Source organism: Nothoprocta perdicaria, unplaced genomic scaffold (genome assembly GCF_003342845.1).
Source record: "Nothoprocta perdicaria isolate Ctin4 unplaced genomic scaffold, notPer1 scaffold_89, whole genome shotgun sequence".
Lineage (NCBI taxonomy): Eukaryota > Metazoa > Chordata > Aves > Tinamiformes > Tinamidae > Nothoprocta > Nothoprocta perdicaria.
In genome coordinates, this window is record NW_020456187.1 from 1,913,529 (window position 1) to 1,933,289 (window position 19,761).

The window sequence follows — 19,761 nt, forward strand, 5'->3', positions numbered from 1 at the left end:
TTTTTTTTTTTTTTGCAAAGCTACTAGTGATGGGATAAAAGAGGACAGGAGAATAGAAATATGGAGAAGTAAAAAAAGTGTTGTATGTCAAGTGGTTCTGAATGATTGTAGGGTTTTTTAACTTTTCAGTAACTTCTACTTCCTTTAGGTACTACTAATAATTATTTTCTGTGTATTTCAGGTCTTGCGTCTATAAGAATGACCAAGCAGCAAAAGAGAATCCAGGTAAAAGCCTTCAGGAAGAGGAGCCCTGCCCAAGGTTTGCCCACCAGCTGGTGTACGATGAGCTGCACAAGGTACGAGTGTTCAGGAACAGGGCCAGCAATTCTAGTCGTGTCCCTCTTCCAGTGTAATCTCCATGTAGTAATTTCTACGAGGTCAGCTTCCATTTCATCAACGATGGCACAGTGAATATAGCTTTTCATTTATTGCTTAGGCTTGTATGGTAGGTAATTTCGGTTAACTTGTCATTGCCTTTGGAATTAAAGTGCTGAGGTACTTCTCCCATCAGTACAAAGTAGGCGTGATAGCTTCTGGGTGCAGTCAAAATGCGGGCAATGGGATATATTAAACCTATTGAATTTATCAAGTGCCTGGCTTGTTGCTGTTCGTGTACTTGAGAACAACTCAAGCTTGGTGCGTCATTATCAGCGACTTAATCTCAAAACCTCCTTTAGTGGCTTTGGGGTTATTTCTCCTCTCAAGACCATCCCTCTAAAATGGTCACARATAGTTGCCAACACTTCTGTAAGAAAGTATGTTTGATTGAACTAAGCAACCAGTTAAGAACATGTTCTAACAGTGCGTCAGAAGCCAAGCTCATCCTTCAGCATTATCTGACTGCTGCACACCTGTGCTTAGTAATTATAGTTAAAATGAATTGCTTATGGTATGCTTAACTGCTCAGCTAGGACTTTGTGTAAATTACCCAATAAAATTCAAATCTGAAGATTAGGTTACTGTAATGTCATTAACCTGTGGTTTTAAATTGCTGCAATACATTTGTTTACCCTTATACTTATTCCAGTATTCTGTGATGAAAATGAACCGTTTCTAAAGTTCATTTGTTTTCTCCAAAACTTAGTAAAAACTGAAAACGGCAAGTATATTTGAGGCTAATAATTCCATAGAATACTAATTCAATACAAGAAACCTAACTAATATAGAAGTTTGGGGTACATTAAGGAAGGTGTCACTAATGTGTGCAGAGTTTGTATTGTTTATTTTTACTGCATACACTAGGGATGAAATGTAAATATTACCCCTTAATTGTTCACTTTTAAGCTTAAAGTATCTGGAGATTGAGAAGAGAATTTTGAAAGTTATAATGAGGGCTTCTAAATCATGGCAGTTGCCCAGCTTTGCTCTCTCTAAAGAGCTGTTTGATGTGCTTGTTTTGATGAGTCTTATTTTTAGACAGAGCTGTTCAAATGACCTTTATAAAAAGTCCTCTGATATAAATAAGGAGAGCTTGCATCAGTGGGATATTGAATACATTGTTTTGAGTGATTATTTTTAAAGCTGTGGAGAAAGGTAGCCCGTTAGACTGCTTGAACCTCAGTATTTGGAGATCCTGTGTGTCATATTTAGTATCAACAATTCAGATCCTGAAATACCAAACTATATGGAGGGGGAAAAAAAGTGGAGAAATAAGCAACTTTCTTTTTCATGCTTCCACTTTTCTTGAGGTTTGCCTAAGACTGKAAACCTGGCCTCATAGTTTGGAAGAGTATCCTAAAATGATCCAAAAGGATGTTAAAGCTCATTTTTCTTATGAGCTACCTTGAAGAAAAAATGAATTTTCTTTACCAGCATATTAAATGGCAGGCTAATTTAAGGCATCAGTATGATGTTCAGTATCGAGGTTTTGCTAATTTGCTATTGCAGTAACACTTCTCCATACTACTTTCTTAACATGAGAAGCTGAAGTGTTGGGTTGTATTAGTTAAATAGTCAGACAGAAAGTCACAACTTTGTGTTTTTGTTTTTTTTTTATGGATTTATGAATTTTCCTGTCTTGAGTCCCTTGTCTAGTTCTTCCTTGCTTTCCATGACTGGTTTGTCAGTACTACTAGAACTTTATGTGGAGATAGTAACAGCAATGTTGGCCATATAGAAATATGTTTCTCTATGAGCCTACAGGACAAGATCAGTTGAGCATATTGGTCACTCGTGAACATCCTTAGAACTTGACATTCATAGTGATTTTTTTCTGACCCAAGGAAAGGRCTGCTTGTCTGCACTGTGGGGCTTTCAGTGTGCCTTGGCCTAGGGTGCTTTGTAAGGAGCTGTTTTAATGAGGGAGGTTGTGAAAATTCGAACAACTTTGACTGTATTTTGAGACATTTCAGGGGCTCTGCAAAGTCATTTTTCTGAGGCTTCCTTAAAAGCTTTTAAATGTTGCTTCTGTAAACAAAAAAAAAAAGATTGCAGCAATCCCATTGACATTGTTTGTGTATAATCTACAAATTCATGAAATTCATAAATTAGGGAAGAGTGTTAATAGAGGTGCTTTCATTCAACCCTGCCTCATGATGATCAGAAATATGAATCTTTGAGGACAARAGGTTGGAGGAGAGGTAGAGCAGTTATCTTGCCGTGTTGTTTGTATCGGGTATTTTGAACCACAGAAAACTGGAATTCTTTTCTGCTTCTGTCTGTGTGCCTGAGGGCTTTCCATACTGACATTTTATTTGTAAAGAAAGAGATTGTATCTTTTTGTAGATGCTTTTGTAGAYTTCTTGTGAATCTATCTGCTAGAGAAAAGCTCTAATAGTGCAGGTGTTCTCACTATCTTAAAACATAAGCAGTTTGAGAAAAAATTCTAGAGGACAAGGTAAGGCTAATAATAAAATAAGATGCAGCATTATGTTTAAAAGGAAGAGAATTCTCCTTCCAGAATAAACCTCTTCAAAGATGTTGACTTAGTAAATAATCTTTGTTTATGTACATCTTGTTAAACAATCAACGTCTTGATCTGTCTGTCATTTACTCTAGGTTCATTACTTATTTGGAGGGAATCCTGGCAAGTCCTGTTCCCCAAAGATGAGATTAGATGATTTCTGGTCTCTGAAGCTCTGTCGACCTTCCAAGGAATACCTGCTAAGACACTGCAAATACCTCATAAGAAAGCACAGGTATAGAAAAACAAAAGATATTCTTCAACTATTTCTCACAGAYACCTGCTTTATTTGGTTATGTGCAAGTTTCCTGAATAATTAAAATAATATTAGTGAGACCAGGGCTAAACTACAGGCCTGTAATAACTGACTTTTCTGGTTTAACTGTGTTTTTCTAAAGTGAGAAAAATCTAGAAGTTGTGTGGGGAGTTGTGGAGAATTTTTAGGTTTCCTTTTCACTCTGCTGCTCRTCAGCATGTGTTTCGGTGCTGTCACCTTCCGAGGAAATGGAGTATGCTTCTGAAGCGACATGCTAGGAGATAGTAACAGCTCTCAAGGATGCTAATGAAGTCTGGAGGTTGGATTTGTTTCCACATCTGAGGCTCATCCGAAGTTGGGGCGTGACTGTTTCCTATTAAGAATTACTTAAAGATCTCACACAGAATTCAGCTGCACAGCGCGATGTGACGCTTGCCCTGTGGATATTTCAGAGCCTCCTTCTATTTGCTATTTAGAGCAACAGCTTTTCAAAATCAGGCTTATACTATTGCCTTAAGCAAGAAATTTCAGTAGTGAGAGCCTTACAATATCGTAACATGTGATTTGAAGTCGATAAATACCTCTGCAGTCTTGGTGAGAATCCTTCATTATTGAGCTCTGCAGAGAGCCAGAGGTCAAGTTTTTACAAATGTTTTTTTACTTCAGAGGCAGCAAGCAATCATTGTACTCAACTGTCAGCTACTGTGGTTGGATTAGGCCTTGTGCAGACTAGCTGTGGATGGGTTGCCTATAAGAACTAGTAAAGACCTTGCTAGTAACCTGGGAGGTTTATTGTATTGTGCTGTATTGTCTCCAGAGACTGCTTAGGGTTACATGGTCTTTGAACATGTGTACATCTCTAGACAGCTTCAAAACATGGGCTGTGCATATCTCCTGCAGTATAAATAGCCATGTGGATAAACTGAATCAAAATACGATAACTTAGTTAAATCCATTCAACAGGACTGGCCTGCAAGCTCATAGTCTAGCAAAACTGAGGGTTAACTGCCATAAACATATATTTATTTGGAAACATTTGCCTGAAACTTTGTAAGATATGTTTTGCTCTGGGTGGAGGTGGTTGTATTTAGTAATGAAGGAAAGAGTTGCACTTGTTTGTTTCTTTTTTGCAGATTTGAAGAAAAAGCTCAAGCTGACCCTCTTAGTGCACTGAAATACCTACAGAATGATCTGTATGTAACTGTGGATCATTCAGACCCCGAGGAAACGAAAGAGGTAAGGACGAAAATGTTGAACATTTTTAGTTAATAAATGTAAATCCTGTTCTTATGTGGAAGTTCTAGCATACATTCTAAGCATCTTAAATCTTATTTTGATTCAGTTTGGGGAAAAAAATAGCCCTACCCGCTTATGATACCTCATGATATATTTTTGCCAAGCTGAAGATCATGCTACTTGAGAAACAGTGGTTTTGCAATTGCAGGTCCAGATAAAATAGCTTTTGTGCTCATACTGATAAAGACTAGGCCTTTGTTTTAATTCCAGCGTGCTGTTGTGTATTTTGGGAGCTTTAATTGAAATGTAAACTCTGTTAAATGTCAGGAGTCCGTGGTTGGTTGTGCAGCAGAAAGTGAATAGAAACTCTTAGGAACACTACCCATTGCTTGCCAATGCTAAATAGCCATGGGAGGGGGGAAAGACCTTTTCTCTAGATCATCTGTGTTCCTGGAACTAATCTGTATATACATTGCTTGCTAACCTTAAAACTCTTAATTTTCTCTGCCTTTTGAATATTATCCAGTGGGCATGTTCTCTCATTCGTTCCAGGAATTTATTCCCATTTCCTGTTTTGATTCCRTTACCGCAGTACGTGTCACTTTACAGAAAGGATTAAAGAAATAGTTTGAAGTGTCAAATAAGGTGGTTGACTTTTACTTTGCCCTTAATTTGCACAGACAACTTTGGGCAGCCATTCAGCACTCAGCAGGTAAATGAGGAAGAGGAGTGAACATCTTCACATCTTTTCTAGCCATTTTAGCCTGGAAAAGAGAAGTAATCAGGGGCGCTCAGCCCAGTTAGACCCTGTTTGACCACTTTGCTCTAACTAGGGTAGAAGCTGAAGAGCTTTTGCTGCCTCGTGTCCTCAGTAGCCCAAAGAAATTGCCCTAACGGTTGTATACAGCATGTGTATCTGTCACGGAGGATCCTTTAATATGTTAAGACTCCTGATATTCCTACTTCAGTGCATAGTATTAAATTTGTCTGCCTTAGAAGGCTGAAGAATTTACCTGACTGCATGAACTTCTCAGGTTTAGGGGAAAAGTACTAGCTTTATTGTGCAGAATTGTAAAAATGGAAGGGCAAGGGGAGATAAGTACCCTCTTTCACGGGAGGCACTGATGTTCTGCACATACCTCTGTGCTCTGCTGTGTAGCTTGACCCACGTGAGCAAATGTGTTTGCATCTTTCCCTGTAGACCTAATGCCCAGCCCAAACTCAGCAGCTCCCCTCTTTCCTGCTCATCTCAGAATTACCACTTCAGTTCCATCAGTCTCCCAAAGTCATTTTAGGGATTTTTGAGTAGGTGGGTTTTGTTTGTTTGTGTGTGTGTGTGTGTTTTTTTTTTTTTTTTTTTTTAACCACTTTATTTTTTATTTTTTCCCCTTTCCGAAGTGCTCTGGTCAAAGAGATTTTAGAACTTTCTAAGCTTTTGCTGCCCTGGAACAGAGCTGCCAGCAGGCTGGCCTCGAGCCAGCCCCTGCATTGGTACTGACTGGGTGTATTTCCAGTTGACGTCAATTTACCTTCCGGTTATCGCATCGAGTTGGCTTTTTGCTCTGGCATTACATCTTCACATAGCTCCTGTGCTTTCCAGAGCACTGACGCAGACTTTTTTTTGATCCCATATCAAATTTCAAGCAGCAATTTAATTGTGTGTCTCGGCGCCGACACCTGCATACTCTGTCTTTATTTGTAGGATAGCCTTAAGTAATATCAAGGGCTCTATCTGATGGATGAGCTTGGAACAAGCTGCGGTTGTCCAACACTGCAAGACTTTGCTGTATGACAAATCTTTAAGGGAATGTTTCCTTCTGCCTTTTTCTCCCTAGGCAAATGTTAAATTTGGAAAGGAGCAAGCTGTATGGATGGGTTCCTGACTTCATTACAATCCTCTTAGGGTGTTCAGAGACCTGCCTATATGGTTTCATGCCTTATGGGTTGAGGTCTAGGTGAATTTGCTGTACGGTACAAGCAGAATTTTGTGTTGGCGTAAAGCTTGCATGCTTGGTAATAGAGATAATTTCTTTACTTTTAGCTTCGTTAGGCAAGTCTCCTCAGCTGTTTGAGCTCAACGCCAAAGAAAATAAACAGCCTGTTCTGGAAACTTAGTTTGGCATTGGTAACTAATTTTGTTTAACATGAATGATTGGCAGGAGGAGCCTACCTCCAGATTTTTGCTGCTTTGTTGTGAATTCTGGCCATGTTTATAGGATTATGGTCTCATTTCCTTTTTTTGTAATTATTCTAGAGTGAAATAGTAGATGCCTGCAAGCAGCAGCTATCTCGTGGGTGCTTGTTTTAGTAGCCACTGTCTGCGTGCCAGCTCTGGCTCCACTGTGGCCCGCAGAGGCAGATCTAGTTCTCTTAGATTATGATTCTGTTTGAAATMACTTAAACCTCTTTTGGGAGTTTTAAGATCAGTGAGTCTTTTTTTACTGGCTGGAGATTAGTAGCTCTCACGTGTATGTGAGGAGGCTTGATCTCCAGAGCAAATGGAAGTCCACCCATGCGCTCTGGTTCATGGGGAGATGGGTTGTATAATGGAGAAAAAAAAAAAAGGCTTTTTTAGTTACTAATTGGAAACAAAAAATCTGCTGGCATTCGTACTTCCGTGTCTCATACACAGATGTGCATTTGAGGATAATGTGAAAGGAGAGGGCTTTAAAGCTAAGGGTGATCAAAATAGCAAATGGGAATAAACTACAAGTTTGGTACTTATGCTGAGGGGAAAAGAGAAGGTGCCATTAAAGTGTGGAAACATCAGTAAATTGCCTGTRAAGCTAATGATTTTGTTCCTTGAACACTGGCATGATCCTACCTGGAATATTTGTTTCTTTAGTGGGGCCTAGGTGGGGTTGAGAGGTTAAAAGATGACAAATTCTGCCCAAGGAAAGGAGGAGGTGAGATGGTTACGTACAGTGAGGCTGAACCGTACCTAGTGGTGAAGAGGGAACTTTGTGCTGGTTGTCCTAAAATAGATCCAAAATAGAAGCCAAAGTAACAATTGGTTTTCCTTGGAGCGTGGTGAGAGAAAGGAGCAGAGACTTGGAGCCTTAACTAGCTTCTAGTCTGAGACTTAAGGACTCTCTTCAAGGCTGCTTCATCTTTTCCTTTCTTAGACTTTCTTTATTGAATTTGCCAGATAAAGGCAGTGGAGATGAAACGTGGTGCTTGGGTCTGTTTTAGACTGAAATTTCTGGGAATATTTAAGTTCAAATAAGAAAAATATTTCTAGGAAGAAGCCAAGAGAAGCATGTCTCTTGTCTTCACGCCCTGCTGTGATTCTTTGTAATGCCTTAGTGTTCCAGTGCTGCGTGAGCAGAGATTACAGAACCAGTGATCTTGGGGAAAAAAAACAGAGTTCAGACCTAAGATAAAGAAACCTAAAGCTTCTTCCTCAAAAAAAATTGAGCCTCCCATCCCCTCGTCACAACTACACCCTGAGGCACCATCCCCATAGTGGTGGTTGAAGCTGATTWTTGAGCTGATTTTTGCTGTAATCTGAGCGCTTGCAGCCCACGGACTTTATGGGAGCAGGAGATTGTCCCTGTCCCGCATGACCTGCCAGGTAGGGCAGGGCTGCTAGGCAGTGTGACCAGCATTCCCTGGAAAAAAGGAAAGGTTCTTGGGAAGAATATCGTACAGTTAGGTGGCATTGAAATTCAAATACTGAATGTGCTGGTTTAAGTGTCACTTCTGTCCATATATAAATATATCTAGATATATGTGTGTGTGTATATGTGTGTGTGTGTATATATATTTTTTATATATATATATACACTATATATACATATACACACTTTTTCATTGGTCTATAAAATAGAGCATATTTTAAAAGCTCGTGGTTAACTGAACATCAGTGAAGGAGATGGGATGCTCCTCCAAAAAGGCTGAGGAGGCTGCAGGGAGGTTCCTAGCAGTGGAAATCAGCTGTGCTGAGCACAGGTGAGACCAGGATACTGGGCACAGCATCTTTCTTACCAGTTTGGGTTCCAGTCCCTAATTGGAGTCTACGTTTCTGGAGAAGGAAGGGAACCCCTTGCAGCATGTGACACCCACCTATTCTGGCCCTGACTGGATTAGTGTGTTATTAGGGGAAGATGGCCAGAATATGGCATGTACCATCAGAATCAGCACTCATTCAGCCACCAGTCTTATTGCAACTTTTGCAATGAACTTTTTTATTTTATATTTGCAACTTATTGCAATTTTGGGGCTATTTGTACAGGACATTTAAGTGCATTACTGAATCAGAGCTGAGCAACTCCTGGCTATGGTAGCAGTGTAATACATGCATAATATTGAGGTGCCTTTTAATTTCATACCAGCAGCCTTCTACTCAAAGSGTTGCTTAATCAACTCTATTTTCCAGCATGCCAGTCCTTTCTTTCTAACCTGTTAATGTCTCCAGTGATAGCTTCCAGATAGCCTACAAATTTATTCCAGCACAGTGCAGTCCATGCTTTAGGCAGTCCTTTTTTTCTGTCTTGATGCCGTGTTTAAATTAACCTTTCTGAAAAATTTTTCAAAGATTCTTGCAGTTAGATTTGCCTTTTTGTACCAGCCTTTTATGCTTGTGACTTCCTGCTGCTTTAATCCTTGGGCATTCTTCTRTGGAACCTCTGCCTCAGTCAAACTTTCTTACACAGCTTGACTTCTCAAACATTTTAATATTTTTGGTGCTTTTTTTGTTGTTGCTAACTAGTACAGGGCATCCAGAAGCAGCTCTCTTGGTGTAAATTAGACCCTATGAGCCTTCATAGCAGTAGGAATACCTGATTTATTTTTAGACCTGCTCCTTTTAATGAATTTTAATTTGGATATAGGATGATGTTGAGCCATTATAACTCCTCAATAATACGTTTTCACCTGGCCTRTGTAACCCTGCACTGCCCTGTGTAGCTGATTATTCCTTTGGAGAATGGTGTTTTGTACCCAGCCTTATTAAATTGCACGTTGTTTCATCACGCTAAAATGGATGAGATGAAAAAGCAGCCTGAGGCCTGTCTGCCAGAAGGCTGGTCAGTCCGAGCCCTGCATGAGGTCTGTAGCTGAATGGATGAATCCTGCACTTTTGGGCAAGTTTTTACTGAAAATACACTGTGATACACAGTGCTGAACCTGGAGCACATGTCCAAGGAACCATCCTCTTGACTGACGGTTTCGTTTTAATACCAAACCCACGATGGCCACTATCACTAAAGTTATTTGACCCATTTGCTATTCCTTACAACCTTCATCTACGTGAYGTTTCGCTGATTTGCCTTGGAAATACTGTATGTCTCCAAAGCCCTATAGGAGCCAAGATGGATAATAATTATCGCTCATATTCCCATCCCTAGGGCCTGCAGCCCTGTTGAAGAAATCAGATTGATGCGATACAGTTTGTTGCCAGATCTATATTGGCTGCTATTTGTCACCTTCTCCAGCTCCTAGATGCCTACACATTGTTTATGTCCCATTTTATTTTTTCATCTGGAAATAGAAGTTAAGCTGGTGGAAATGTAAATCCTGACTCTTTTCCTCCCTGTGCACACATGTGCCTTCTCTTAATGCATTTATTTCTCTTCTGAGTTTTTCCTTTTTGCTTTTTCTTCTGTTGGAGAGCGCCCTGCGGAGACGCACAGACAGGCAGGAGATAAGAGATTAGGAGCCTGTAAGGGYCTGGATAACTCCTTAAGGAAACTCAAAAACGGCTGAGGTTTGTTAAAGAACAAGTAACTGAAAACAGCAGCCAGGGTGGAGGAAGATACYGTGTCCACTGTCTATCAGTAAGACGTTAAAAGGGAATAATGCTGCGGACGCGCTGCTTGAGAATTCACACTAAAACTGTTTTATCATCCTAAGCAAAGAACATTTTTGGTTGTGCACTTTGTGTGGTTTGGGTGTGGGTGAGGTTTTTTTTTTCCTTTTCTAAGTCTTTGTCCCAAACAAGCTTGTGAGATGAGCTGTTCTGGCAGCAGAAAAAGGTTACTGTTCAAAGCTTTTATTTTTCTTTTTTTTTCCTTCTGTGCTCAAGAGGTTCGTGCTCCCCAGGAGCCGTTTTCGTTGTTTTATGCTCACTGAAACAGTATCGTGTCTGTTATCCTGTCTGTCCCTAAGAATGCTGTTGTGCAGAAYAAGATTCACCTTCCTTGGCAAAGATACCTGCTGAAAGAGGCTAAATAAAAAGCTTTTGGGGCTCTGTCAAGTGCTCTCACAACCCTAGGAAAAAGCATCTACCTCGCTCAGCCGAAGGAGCAAACTCTATTGCTGATGTCAAAGTGTATTTTGCTGGTATTGCTGTTATCAAACCTATAGACAGTAATTTTAAAGACTTGTACGAGCAAACCTAGCAACTCTAAAGCCGTTGGGACTTCTAAGCAGCTTTATATGTTTTTTGTTGAGCAGTTAACGACACCTTTTTTTYCCCTTGTTTCCCAATGTCTTTCTGCAGTTCCAACTTCTTGCTTCAGCCCTGTTCAAGTCTGGCTCAGATTTCACCACTCTTGGTGAGTATTATGTGTCAGAAGAATTATACTAAATATTTTTACAATAATGAGGATCGTTACTGTTTCTGCTGGCTTTTTTTCCACAGCAAAAGCCTACAGCTCACAGGAATGTTCTAGAGGTTTTTGATTTTTAAATTTAAATACCCAAAGTGCCTCCAGATTGAGATAGAGCATTTGCAGTGACCAGTATCCAACGCCCCAAGGCCCGCGTTTAAAACGTCTGTCACCAGTGACTTTAAATCCGTGTCTCCGTGGATCATTTTGTGTCTCCTCTTACATCTGATGCTTTAGTGTTACCCAAATAAACAGAAGCTTTGGTTAGAATAAAAAAACTTGTGTCACGTCACTTAGGAGCCTCACAGCATGGTTACAGATCTGTTTGCTGTGATAACTGCAGTTCCTGGAGTAGTTTGGTTCGCTCTGTTCTTTGCACRACTAGTTCTTTGGGCAGCATGTCAAGACCGATGAAGAAAGTGGCSTGTAGGTCCGAAAACAGGAGAATTGAGCCAAACCCGTTATTTATTTTGCTGTTCTATCTAGCTAACGCTCTTGGATAGTTCTCCCCCTCAAAGGAAACACACTTGGTTGGAAAGTTAGGATTTCGCCCCCCCGTCCCCCCCCCAGTTTTAAATATTCTGAAAGTTTAGTTAGTTTTGCTACAGTAGTGCTTAAAGGAATGGCTTCTGCTGTCCCTTTATAGCAGCCACAGAACAAGGTTTCTGAAAAGATATTACCCATACTGTCAGAGATATTTAGTATTTCAGCAGTGCTTTAATAGATCTGTTTCTCCGTTTATCTTATGCACTAAAATATTCCAGCTTTTAATTTTTTTCAGACGTTGATTTGACACTCTAAATGCACTTCAACAGTATCTCTAGACAACTATTGAATGCAAAATGATGTAGTAGCATTTTAAGGAAGTGCATTAAGATGTATTTGCAGATTGAMTTTACAGATAGAAGGTACATACATTGTATTGCTTCTGAAATAAATTAAAAAAAAACAAGCACTCCTTGCTTTGATTAACTTAGTTGGCTTTGATTAATTGAAGACAGCATTTGCTGAATGAAAAAAAAATATTCCTTTGAGATGGAAGTGATATAATATGCCCAGACTTATTGTTSTTGGCCATTGAGGATTGTAGTGTGGGGATCTGGATAAACATGCTCCTGTGGGAGGGTAAATCCCAACCCTGCCAGGAGGAGGCACTTGACAAAAGGAGTCTGCAAGATGCCTGGGCCAAGGCTCAACTTGGGTCCATGGTGCAGCCTGGTGAATACATTCTGCACRCATATATATGTGTGGTACTATAGGGAGCTGGGTTACAGTTGTGCTCATAACCATGTTACAAGGATGGAGAGCAAGTTAACATCCATCCCAAATGGGAAGCTGGTGTATTCCGTGGATTGCTGAGTGTTTAAAGCCATAAGCACTGACTGGCTCTTGCTTCTCTCCTTCCCACAGGATTTTCCGACGTCGATCACACTTACGCGCAGAGGACTCAGCTCTTTGATACACTAGTCAACTTCTTCCCAGACAGCATGACCCCTCCTAAAGGCAACCTGGTAGACCTCATCACGCTGTGACGGAGCAATCCCTGGACATGTGGAAGAGGGGAAAAGCATCCATTTTCAGTATTTTAATTTTTTTACTGCATTGATTGACTGCTGGGATGAAGTAATATAGTAGCCCCGAGGTGTTTGAAAGGGGTTTTATACTTGTATGGTGAATCCATGAAGCTTTTCCCTTGGAGTAGGTTAATAAAATGTAACTGACGTACTTCTGACTAAATATATATATTTTTTTCTGAATTTGACCTTTGAGTTAGCAAATGTAAGAAATAAATAGGGCTGGTGGGGAGGGAGGAAAAAGAGAATAAAACCCAATCCTACCATGATCATTTTGCCCATAAGGGTAAACTTGGGAGTTTTGTGCGTTCTCTGGAATTGAAGAGGATGGGTTTTATTTGGGTTCCTTGGTGAAGAGGGGTGGTTCCTTCCTCTCTTGTGGCTAGTCATGGTACAGTGCTTTACCCTACAACCTTGCCCTCAGCAGCTGAATAACTTGGCAGCAGGACCCTGGCATGTGTTGAGGTAATAATAATATGTCTTGAGTCTTGTAATCACGGTGTGTCATGCGAAGGGGAGCGTATGTTGCAGATTCTGCTGTAGCGTGAGAACCAGGCTGACAGTCATATGTAATTGCATTTGATACCCAATCCAGGCCTAAATGCCCTGCTACCACGCTCTGAAGCCTTCTGTTTGCACCTCACAGTCAAGTGGAGACCTCAGAGAAGCCTTTAGAAAACAGGAGTGCAGGTTGGCCATGCAGACCTGTCTCCATGGATTGTTCTGTTTCGCTGCCATGCTCATCTGGTGAGAATCCTCATGAGCTCTGCAGACCTGGGTCTTCCGTGCACACACTGAACCTCTGCAGCTTGACTCCGTGTTGGGTGTAGGGTTTCTGAAGCAGGTTGTCTTCGTTTACCTACGTGTGTGCGTCTGCCTGTGCGTTTGTCAGTGTGTAAATGTGAAGAGGGTTGTTCCATCAGCTTGTCTCCCTTCTCTGTAGTACAGCTCACTTTTTTCATGCATTTGAGGGAGGCCTTTTCAGCAGAAACCTCTTTAAAAAGCAAGCTCATGCATATGTCTATATATATATATATATATATGCAAGCTCGTATATATGTATAAAATACATTCTTCCTTACAGAAAACCTTTATAAATAAGGTAGGAGCTTGGTGCTGCACTGAAGTGGAATGAAGAGCATGCATTCTCCGCATTAGCAACTGCTCGCCTTCGGTGTCAGCAAGCATCCAGTACAAACTGATGTAAATATTTATATCAGACTGCAGAGCTTTATGTCCAGAAGAGTTCATGCCAGTAGGGGTATCATTGCTGTACCCACTGTGGCTGCACAACTCCTACTGAACTTGATGGAAGTCTTATGTCTGCAAAGATTAATTGGACTTTGTAAATAAAAGAGGTAGCGAAGCGTCTTTCTCAGAGCTTGAGTGTCTGCTTGCTTTGATTCCATCGTATTCCCGTTTTAACATGTTCTGTGCAACATACATAGTTCTAGTATCTTGAAAATAAAATTAAAAGCTAGTACTAGCATTTAATCACCCAGAAAGGAACAACACGTCGGGCTTTGCTTTTTCTTCAGGGAGGACTATACAAATAAAGTGCTTTTAAGTAACCTGTAACTTAATACTGTTTAGAAATTTTATACTTGGGTGGAAGCAAATCCATTGTCTGCAGAAGAATCCACGAAGAACACAGTGCCGTATGTGAAATCCAATTGAATTGTTTCTCTGAAACATTGCATTTTTTTTTCCTTTTCCAGTGGCATGGAAAGTTTTTACGTCACTGCTGGGCTTTACGGTGTGCTTTTCTTTGACACTTTTGTTAACTTAAGTAGGGCTTATGGGATGAATGTACATATCAGTGGTGCTAACCTTAGGAGTATTCCAGCTGAGATGGTGTTTCCAATACGATCAACCCGAGCACTTCAGATACAACCGACCCAAACACTTCTGCCCACTGCCCCTTATTACTCCATCTTATTGCTTCTGCCCGTTATTGCTCCATCTCATGACCTGTGCACTCTTTCCAACTTCAAGCAGATAGGCTTTTTTTCCCTTATTTTTTTAATTGTAGCAGCTTTGTAAGCAACCGAGCTCTTGGTAAAGTTTTATTCCTATCATGTAATGTGCCGATGTAAGGCTGAACCCCAAAGGAAACAACTRGCTTGAGAAGCAGCAGAAAAACGGTGGAAGTTCAGGAATAACTAATGCTTTATGTTGCTATCAAGCAGGGCATCACTTAGGACTTGGTTTTGCCTTATAGAAATTTGATCAAAACACTTCTCTCCGAATTAGGCGTGCAGGCAGGGCCCAGTTTTTATAGCACAACTGAATTGCTTACGTTAAGAGCTAGGTGAGCTTKCATCTATAGGACTGAACCCTGCCTAATGAGAGCACTTGGGGACGATCAAATATTGACCTACCCTTATCCCGAGYGAATTGATCTCGGCCCGGATCTCGGTACAGTCTATGGATTATGAGTGGTGATTAATGAGCAGAAGCTGCTGTTTGCTGTGCTTCTGAGYATTTGTGGAGCAGCAGAGGCACCCTGTGGCCAGAGAGGTTAATCCAAAGGAAAGACTTCTCAGACGTTTGTCAAGCGTGTTCACTCATTCCCTGTGCTCAAAGCTAAGGGTCAGAATTAAATAATTTTTCTTTACTTAGTTTTTTTTTGTTTGTTTTTTGTTTGTTTTTTTTTCTGATTGATTTTACAATAATAATTAAAAATCCTGATCAGTAAGGTGTAAATTTCCTTTAGAATTAGCCATTAACAAGCTGTTACAAGGACAGTTTACTGGATTTAATTACATGCAGCTCTTCAAAGATACTGGTGATARTCCAGTATTGGGTATTTGCATTATGGAAATACTGAAGGACAAACTGCAAAGGAATCYACTTTCAAGGCAGCCACTTGAAAATGTGTCATAGCACAGTTCATGCAATGTTATAAATATACGGGCTGTACCTGAGAAGTATTAAAAGCTCACCTTATATCTTGGAAACTGCAGTAATGTCTGCTTTGTAGCTGAAAAGATGACATTAACATGTACTATATTTGCAGGTGACTGTACCAACCTAACACTGCATAGTCTTTGCACTGTAATGGTTTAGTTCTTAAATGGTATGTTAGCTGGTAAATAAGGCATTGAAAAAAATATTACTTGTCAAATAGGGATTACCTTATAATAACTGGGGTCTTTAAAGCCAAAGTTACAAGTTTGTGGTATGTTTTATAGTTTTAAGAAGTTAGTGGGGTGAATTTCATACAAGTGCATCCAGACTTCAGTCCTCATTTAGCTTTTGTAAAATTCTTCTGAGACTGRTGAGTCGCTCTTCACTGCCACTAGTCTTCAGAGGGATTGGCCTTGCAATATTGTTCAATAGAAGAGTTTTTTGGGAAATGTGAGARCATGTTTTATGCAAGCAAAGTTGTTCCTATAAAGCGATAGGCTTTCCTTGAGAAATAAAGCTCTCCACATTTGATTTGCTTAGTGTTTGTCTTGAACAGCCCCTCAAGGTGGCCATGAGGCAGATGTCCTTAAGAGTTCTTCCAAATWATTTTTCCGAGCAAGTGCTGCTGTGATAAGAGGGCTTATCACATTGCTTCACAGTGTCAGATGGCAGTAGGATCTACTTAGATGTTCTTACAAGGAATACTAGCTGTTGCCTTGCTCTTCTCTTGGAGGATATCTTTTGGTAATGTCCCTCTTAYGGAGATTGGGATGGAATTGCAAAGTGATTAGTGAAATCCATTGGGCTTTATTCATTTTGGCTCTTGTAAAGACATTCTTGCAATGCACATCTTGTGCAGATGTCTCCTCCTTGTTGACTGCAATGAGGAATGAGAACTTTGCCCAAAAAATGTTGCCCAAAAAGTGAATCCAGTTTCATCTGTGCTAAGACYGTACTGGAGTAAGGAGGACAGCAAACTCGCGGACTTAAATTGGATTCTTGAAACMTTTCGGTCACTAATTATAATAACTCACCCTGAAAACTGGAATGATTGAGTTACTGAGCTATCAAAAGGATGGGAAATACCTATTTGGAAGAGTGAGGCATCTTACCAGATGCCTAGGTCTACTGGCAAGAGATTACCATAGGTTGGGGTGTKTGTGTTTGTTGTTTAACCATAAGCCATAAACATCACAGTCTCCATTGACTCTTTATTCTCCTACAATAGTCTCCATCTGAAGCAGAGTATTATGGACCATTGTTTTCTGTGGAGGTTTTGTAGAACAGATACTTTTTTTTCTTCTATTTGCTTTCCTAATGTGCTAATTATTAGAAGGGAGTTTACTTGGTCACAATGTTGTGAACCAGTCTTGTGCCCTGCTCTGTTGTGGATGCTGCAAAAAATGAACAGTGAACTTCAAACAGAGTTTGGGGAGGAGAAAAATGCATGTTGTTTCCTTCTGTTATTGCAGCAACAACAACAACAACAAAAAAAACGGTGTTGGTATTAATGTTGCTTCTTTTAAATACAGAATTATAGCAGGTACCAATCATATTAATACTGTTAATTCTCTTGGTGCTGTCTGTATTTCCAATTTGAGAAGGAAATACTTTATTATGGAGTTTATTGAATGAAACTTTTGGTATGAACTAGCTCCACGGAGCCTTAAAACTTGAATCCTTTTACACCTTGGTACACGCAGTAATTCTTTTGATGTGGTCCTGTGCTGCTTTGAGAGAAATGACAATAATAGTTAGCTAAACGTTGGATACCTTGTATTTGGAAGTTGAAAAATGTCTTGTCAAAAGTTTGAGTCCTTGTGTTCGCCTTGAATTTTAGTGTATTACTTATGGTTGGCTCAGACTTAAGAAATGTTTAGTTATTGTCGAGAGAAGTCCTGATGGTAAAATTAACGTGCATCTTCTGAAGTGCTTGTGCTGTTGTATAACTGTAGTTATAATAGAAACAGATGAACCCAGTTATAAAAACTATTGTTCTTATTAAGGGAAGAATCCTAAAACCCTCTGAAGGTCTTGACCAATTTTAGTCATGGTGATATGGAGACAGGACTTATTCTGTGAAAGGCAAATTTAAGGAAAGCTATGTGACTTGTAGTATTATATTATAGTATGTAAGCTGTAAATATTGGTGAAAATGGATATAAATATGGTGTCAGACAAGGAACCAGAAGCTTTTTGTTATTGATAAATTCCATGTGGGTATAGTAGACCTTCTAACCATATCCTGTTATGGAAAAGGTTTTGTAGGAAATTTATTCAAGTTGTGGTAATGAGTTGAAGGCAAAATCCGTTTTGCTGAAAGCTTCCAATAATGAAAAAGTAGAAAACTTCTGGTAATGAAAACTCAAGAGTGGAAAATGTCTACAGCAATGAAGCAGTTTTAGCAGTATGTGGCCCAGTGCTTGGACAAACTGACTCCAGGTGCCTCCATCAGTAGGTTCTGGATCCGGTGTTTTAACAGGGCTTGTGTTTGCCATTTGAGAGAGTCCCATAAGGAACTGTCACCACTGGTGGCACATTTGAGTAGTGCTTATGGACGAAGGGCTGTATACAATTCCGGTTAGATCTAGAGGTTGGCAAGGCCTCATCTTGCACAAGTACMGCTCCTAAAAGTAGCTTATTGTTGCTGTCTCCTTTGCTTTCRTGTGTTCAAACTCAATATGTCAATGTGGTGAACTCTGAATACATTTTACCTGCTGTGACCCAAATTYACTGCTCAGCTTCTGAGTATTTACAGCCTCAGACTTGCTTGAACTGTTGTCAGTGTATCGCTTCAGTGCCCTGAAATCTTAATTTAGACAAGGCAGAGATGCAGGTATGTTTTGTCTCCGCTTCCAGCCGTGTGTGCTAGAAGACAGCACGGCTTAAGGTGACAAACTGGAGGTTGTATGTTTTTGAGTGCTGTCAGAATTCAGTTGGCTGAATTCAGCTCTAGCTGCTGGAAAAAAAGCCAAGTGAGGGATGAGCTTAAAGTTTGTTACGTTTGTGACTTTGCTGCTAATCTCCAAGGACAATCTGCTGCTAGTGTATATGGTGGCATGGTGAGCAAAGCACGGTCTCCACGTGTTGCCCCCTTCCTGCTGACTTATTCTTGCCCCAATAAATTTGTTATTGAAGATTTTGCTGTTGAAATGGGCTGCACCTTTGGACTTGCTGAAGCTTAAGAGAAAATCTATTGAGGGACCAAAAGTGACGGAAGTTGGATGGTGGTTATGAGGCATCAGGTTCTGTGTCAAACTCTAGACTCTCCCTTTGCAAAGCTCTTCAGGGCTACCCTGGAAAAGGTCAGAGGAAGTAAGAAAAGATGGAGACTTGGTAAGAGGTGGTTGACCACATGAGTATGTGTTTAAGATGTGCTCTGCTCATATGGAATGACTTTGAATGCTCTTCTCAAGCAGCAATGCCATCGAGAGCTGCCTCTTTCATGTGACCTGGATCCTCTGGCTGCTTTTACAATTGGGACTGATGCAAGACCAATGTGTTCAAGTCTGGAGCTTTGCCCTGGGCCTTGACCCTCTCCATCATAAAGCTGATGAGGATGTTGAGCACATCTCTTAAGGACTCTTTTTTTTTCCCCCATTCCCTCTGCTGCAATCACAGAGACCAACTGGTCTAAAAACTATCAAMATACATAAAAGGTTGGACAGCGTAACTATCGGGCTAGAATTAGCACTCCTTATGTTTTAACCTAAAAATGTTCCAAGCTCTCAAACGACCATTGCTCATGGTGTTAAAAGGGTCGTTTTTAAGGATTTTTAGTTGCTTTTTAATTAACAAGGAGGGAGGGCTAGACCGAAACAGGATGTTTAGTGGTTATACAGCTGATAAGACTATAGACACCAGTGGACAGGTTTCTCTCACCTGCGATAAGAAAATATACTTAAAATGTCCTGCCTTGGTTATCTACTCACCTGTGAGGTTGAAAAAGGGCTTATCCATTTAATAATCTACTGTAAGGATGACATTCTTTTTAGCTTTGGTAAAAAGCTCAGCTCTTGCAAGAGGAAAATGGTTTTATAACCTGTGCTTTTTCCACTGACAAGTCAACGGCTTCACAGCAAAATGTGTAGCCTGAACAGCAGCTGATGTTTCTGCATTTGTTTATTCTGCAATAATTTGTTCTAGTCAAAAGATGACAGCCTGCAGCGTGGTCCATGCTGAGAAACCTTGAATTAATTACCTCGCATCCAAAATTTGACAAAAGCATGATTTTTGAGTGCATGGAGAGCTTACACTGAATAAAGACATTTACTTGATTCTTCCCTCTTGTCTCCTGTGCTAGTTGGAAGGGCAAACCATCAGTGGAAGCAG

The 19,761-nt window shown here is 40.3% G+C and overlaps 1 protein-coding gene across 1 annotated transcript in view; it reads left to right on the forward strand.

The window, feature by feature from the left end:
• MKLN1 (muskelin 1) overlaps positions 1 to 12,694 on the forward strand; it is a 91,495-nt gene extending 78,801 nt beyond the window's left edge. Inside the window, exons 14-18 of the mRNA XM_026052455.1 lie at positions 182 to 296; positions 2,998 to 3,137; positions 4,292 to 4,394; positions 10,837 to 10,891; positions 12,356 to 12,694. Coding sequence (XP_025908240.1) covers positions 182 to 296; positions 2,998 to 3,137; positions 4,292 to 4,394; positions 10,837 to 10,891; positions 12,356 to 12,477 — 535 coding nt within the window. The 3' untranslated portion in view covers positions 12,478 to 12,694. The remainder of the gene's footprint in view (positions 1 to 181; positions 297 to 2,997; positions 3,138 to 4,291; positions 4,395 to 10,836; positions 10,892 to 12,355) is intronic.
• The last annotated feature ends 7,067 nt before the right edge of the window (positions 12,695 to 19,761 follow it).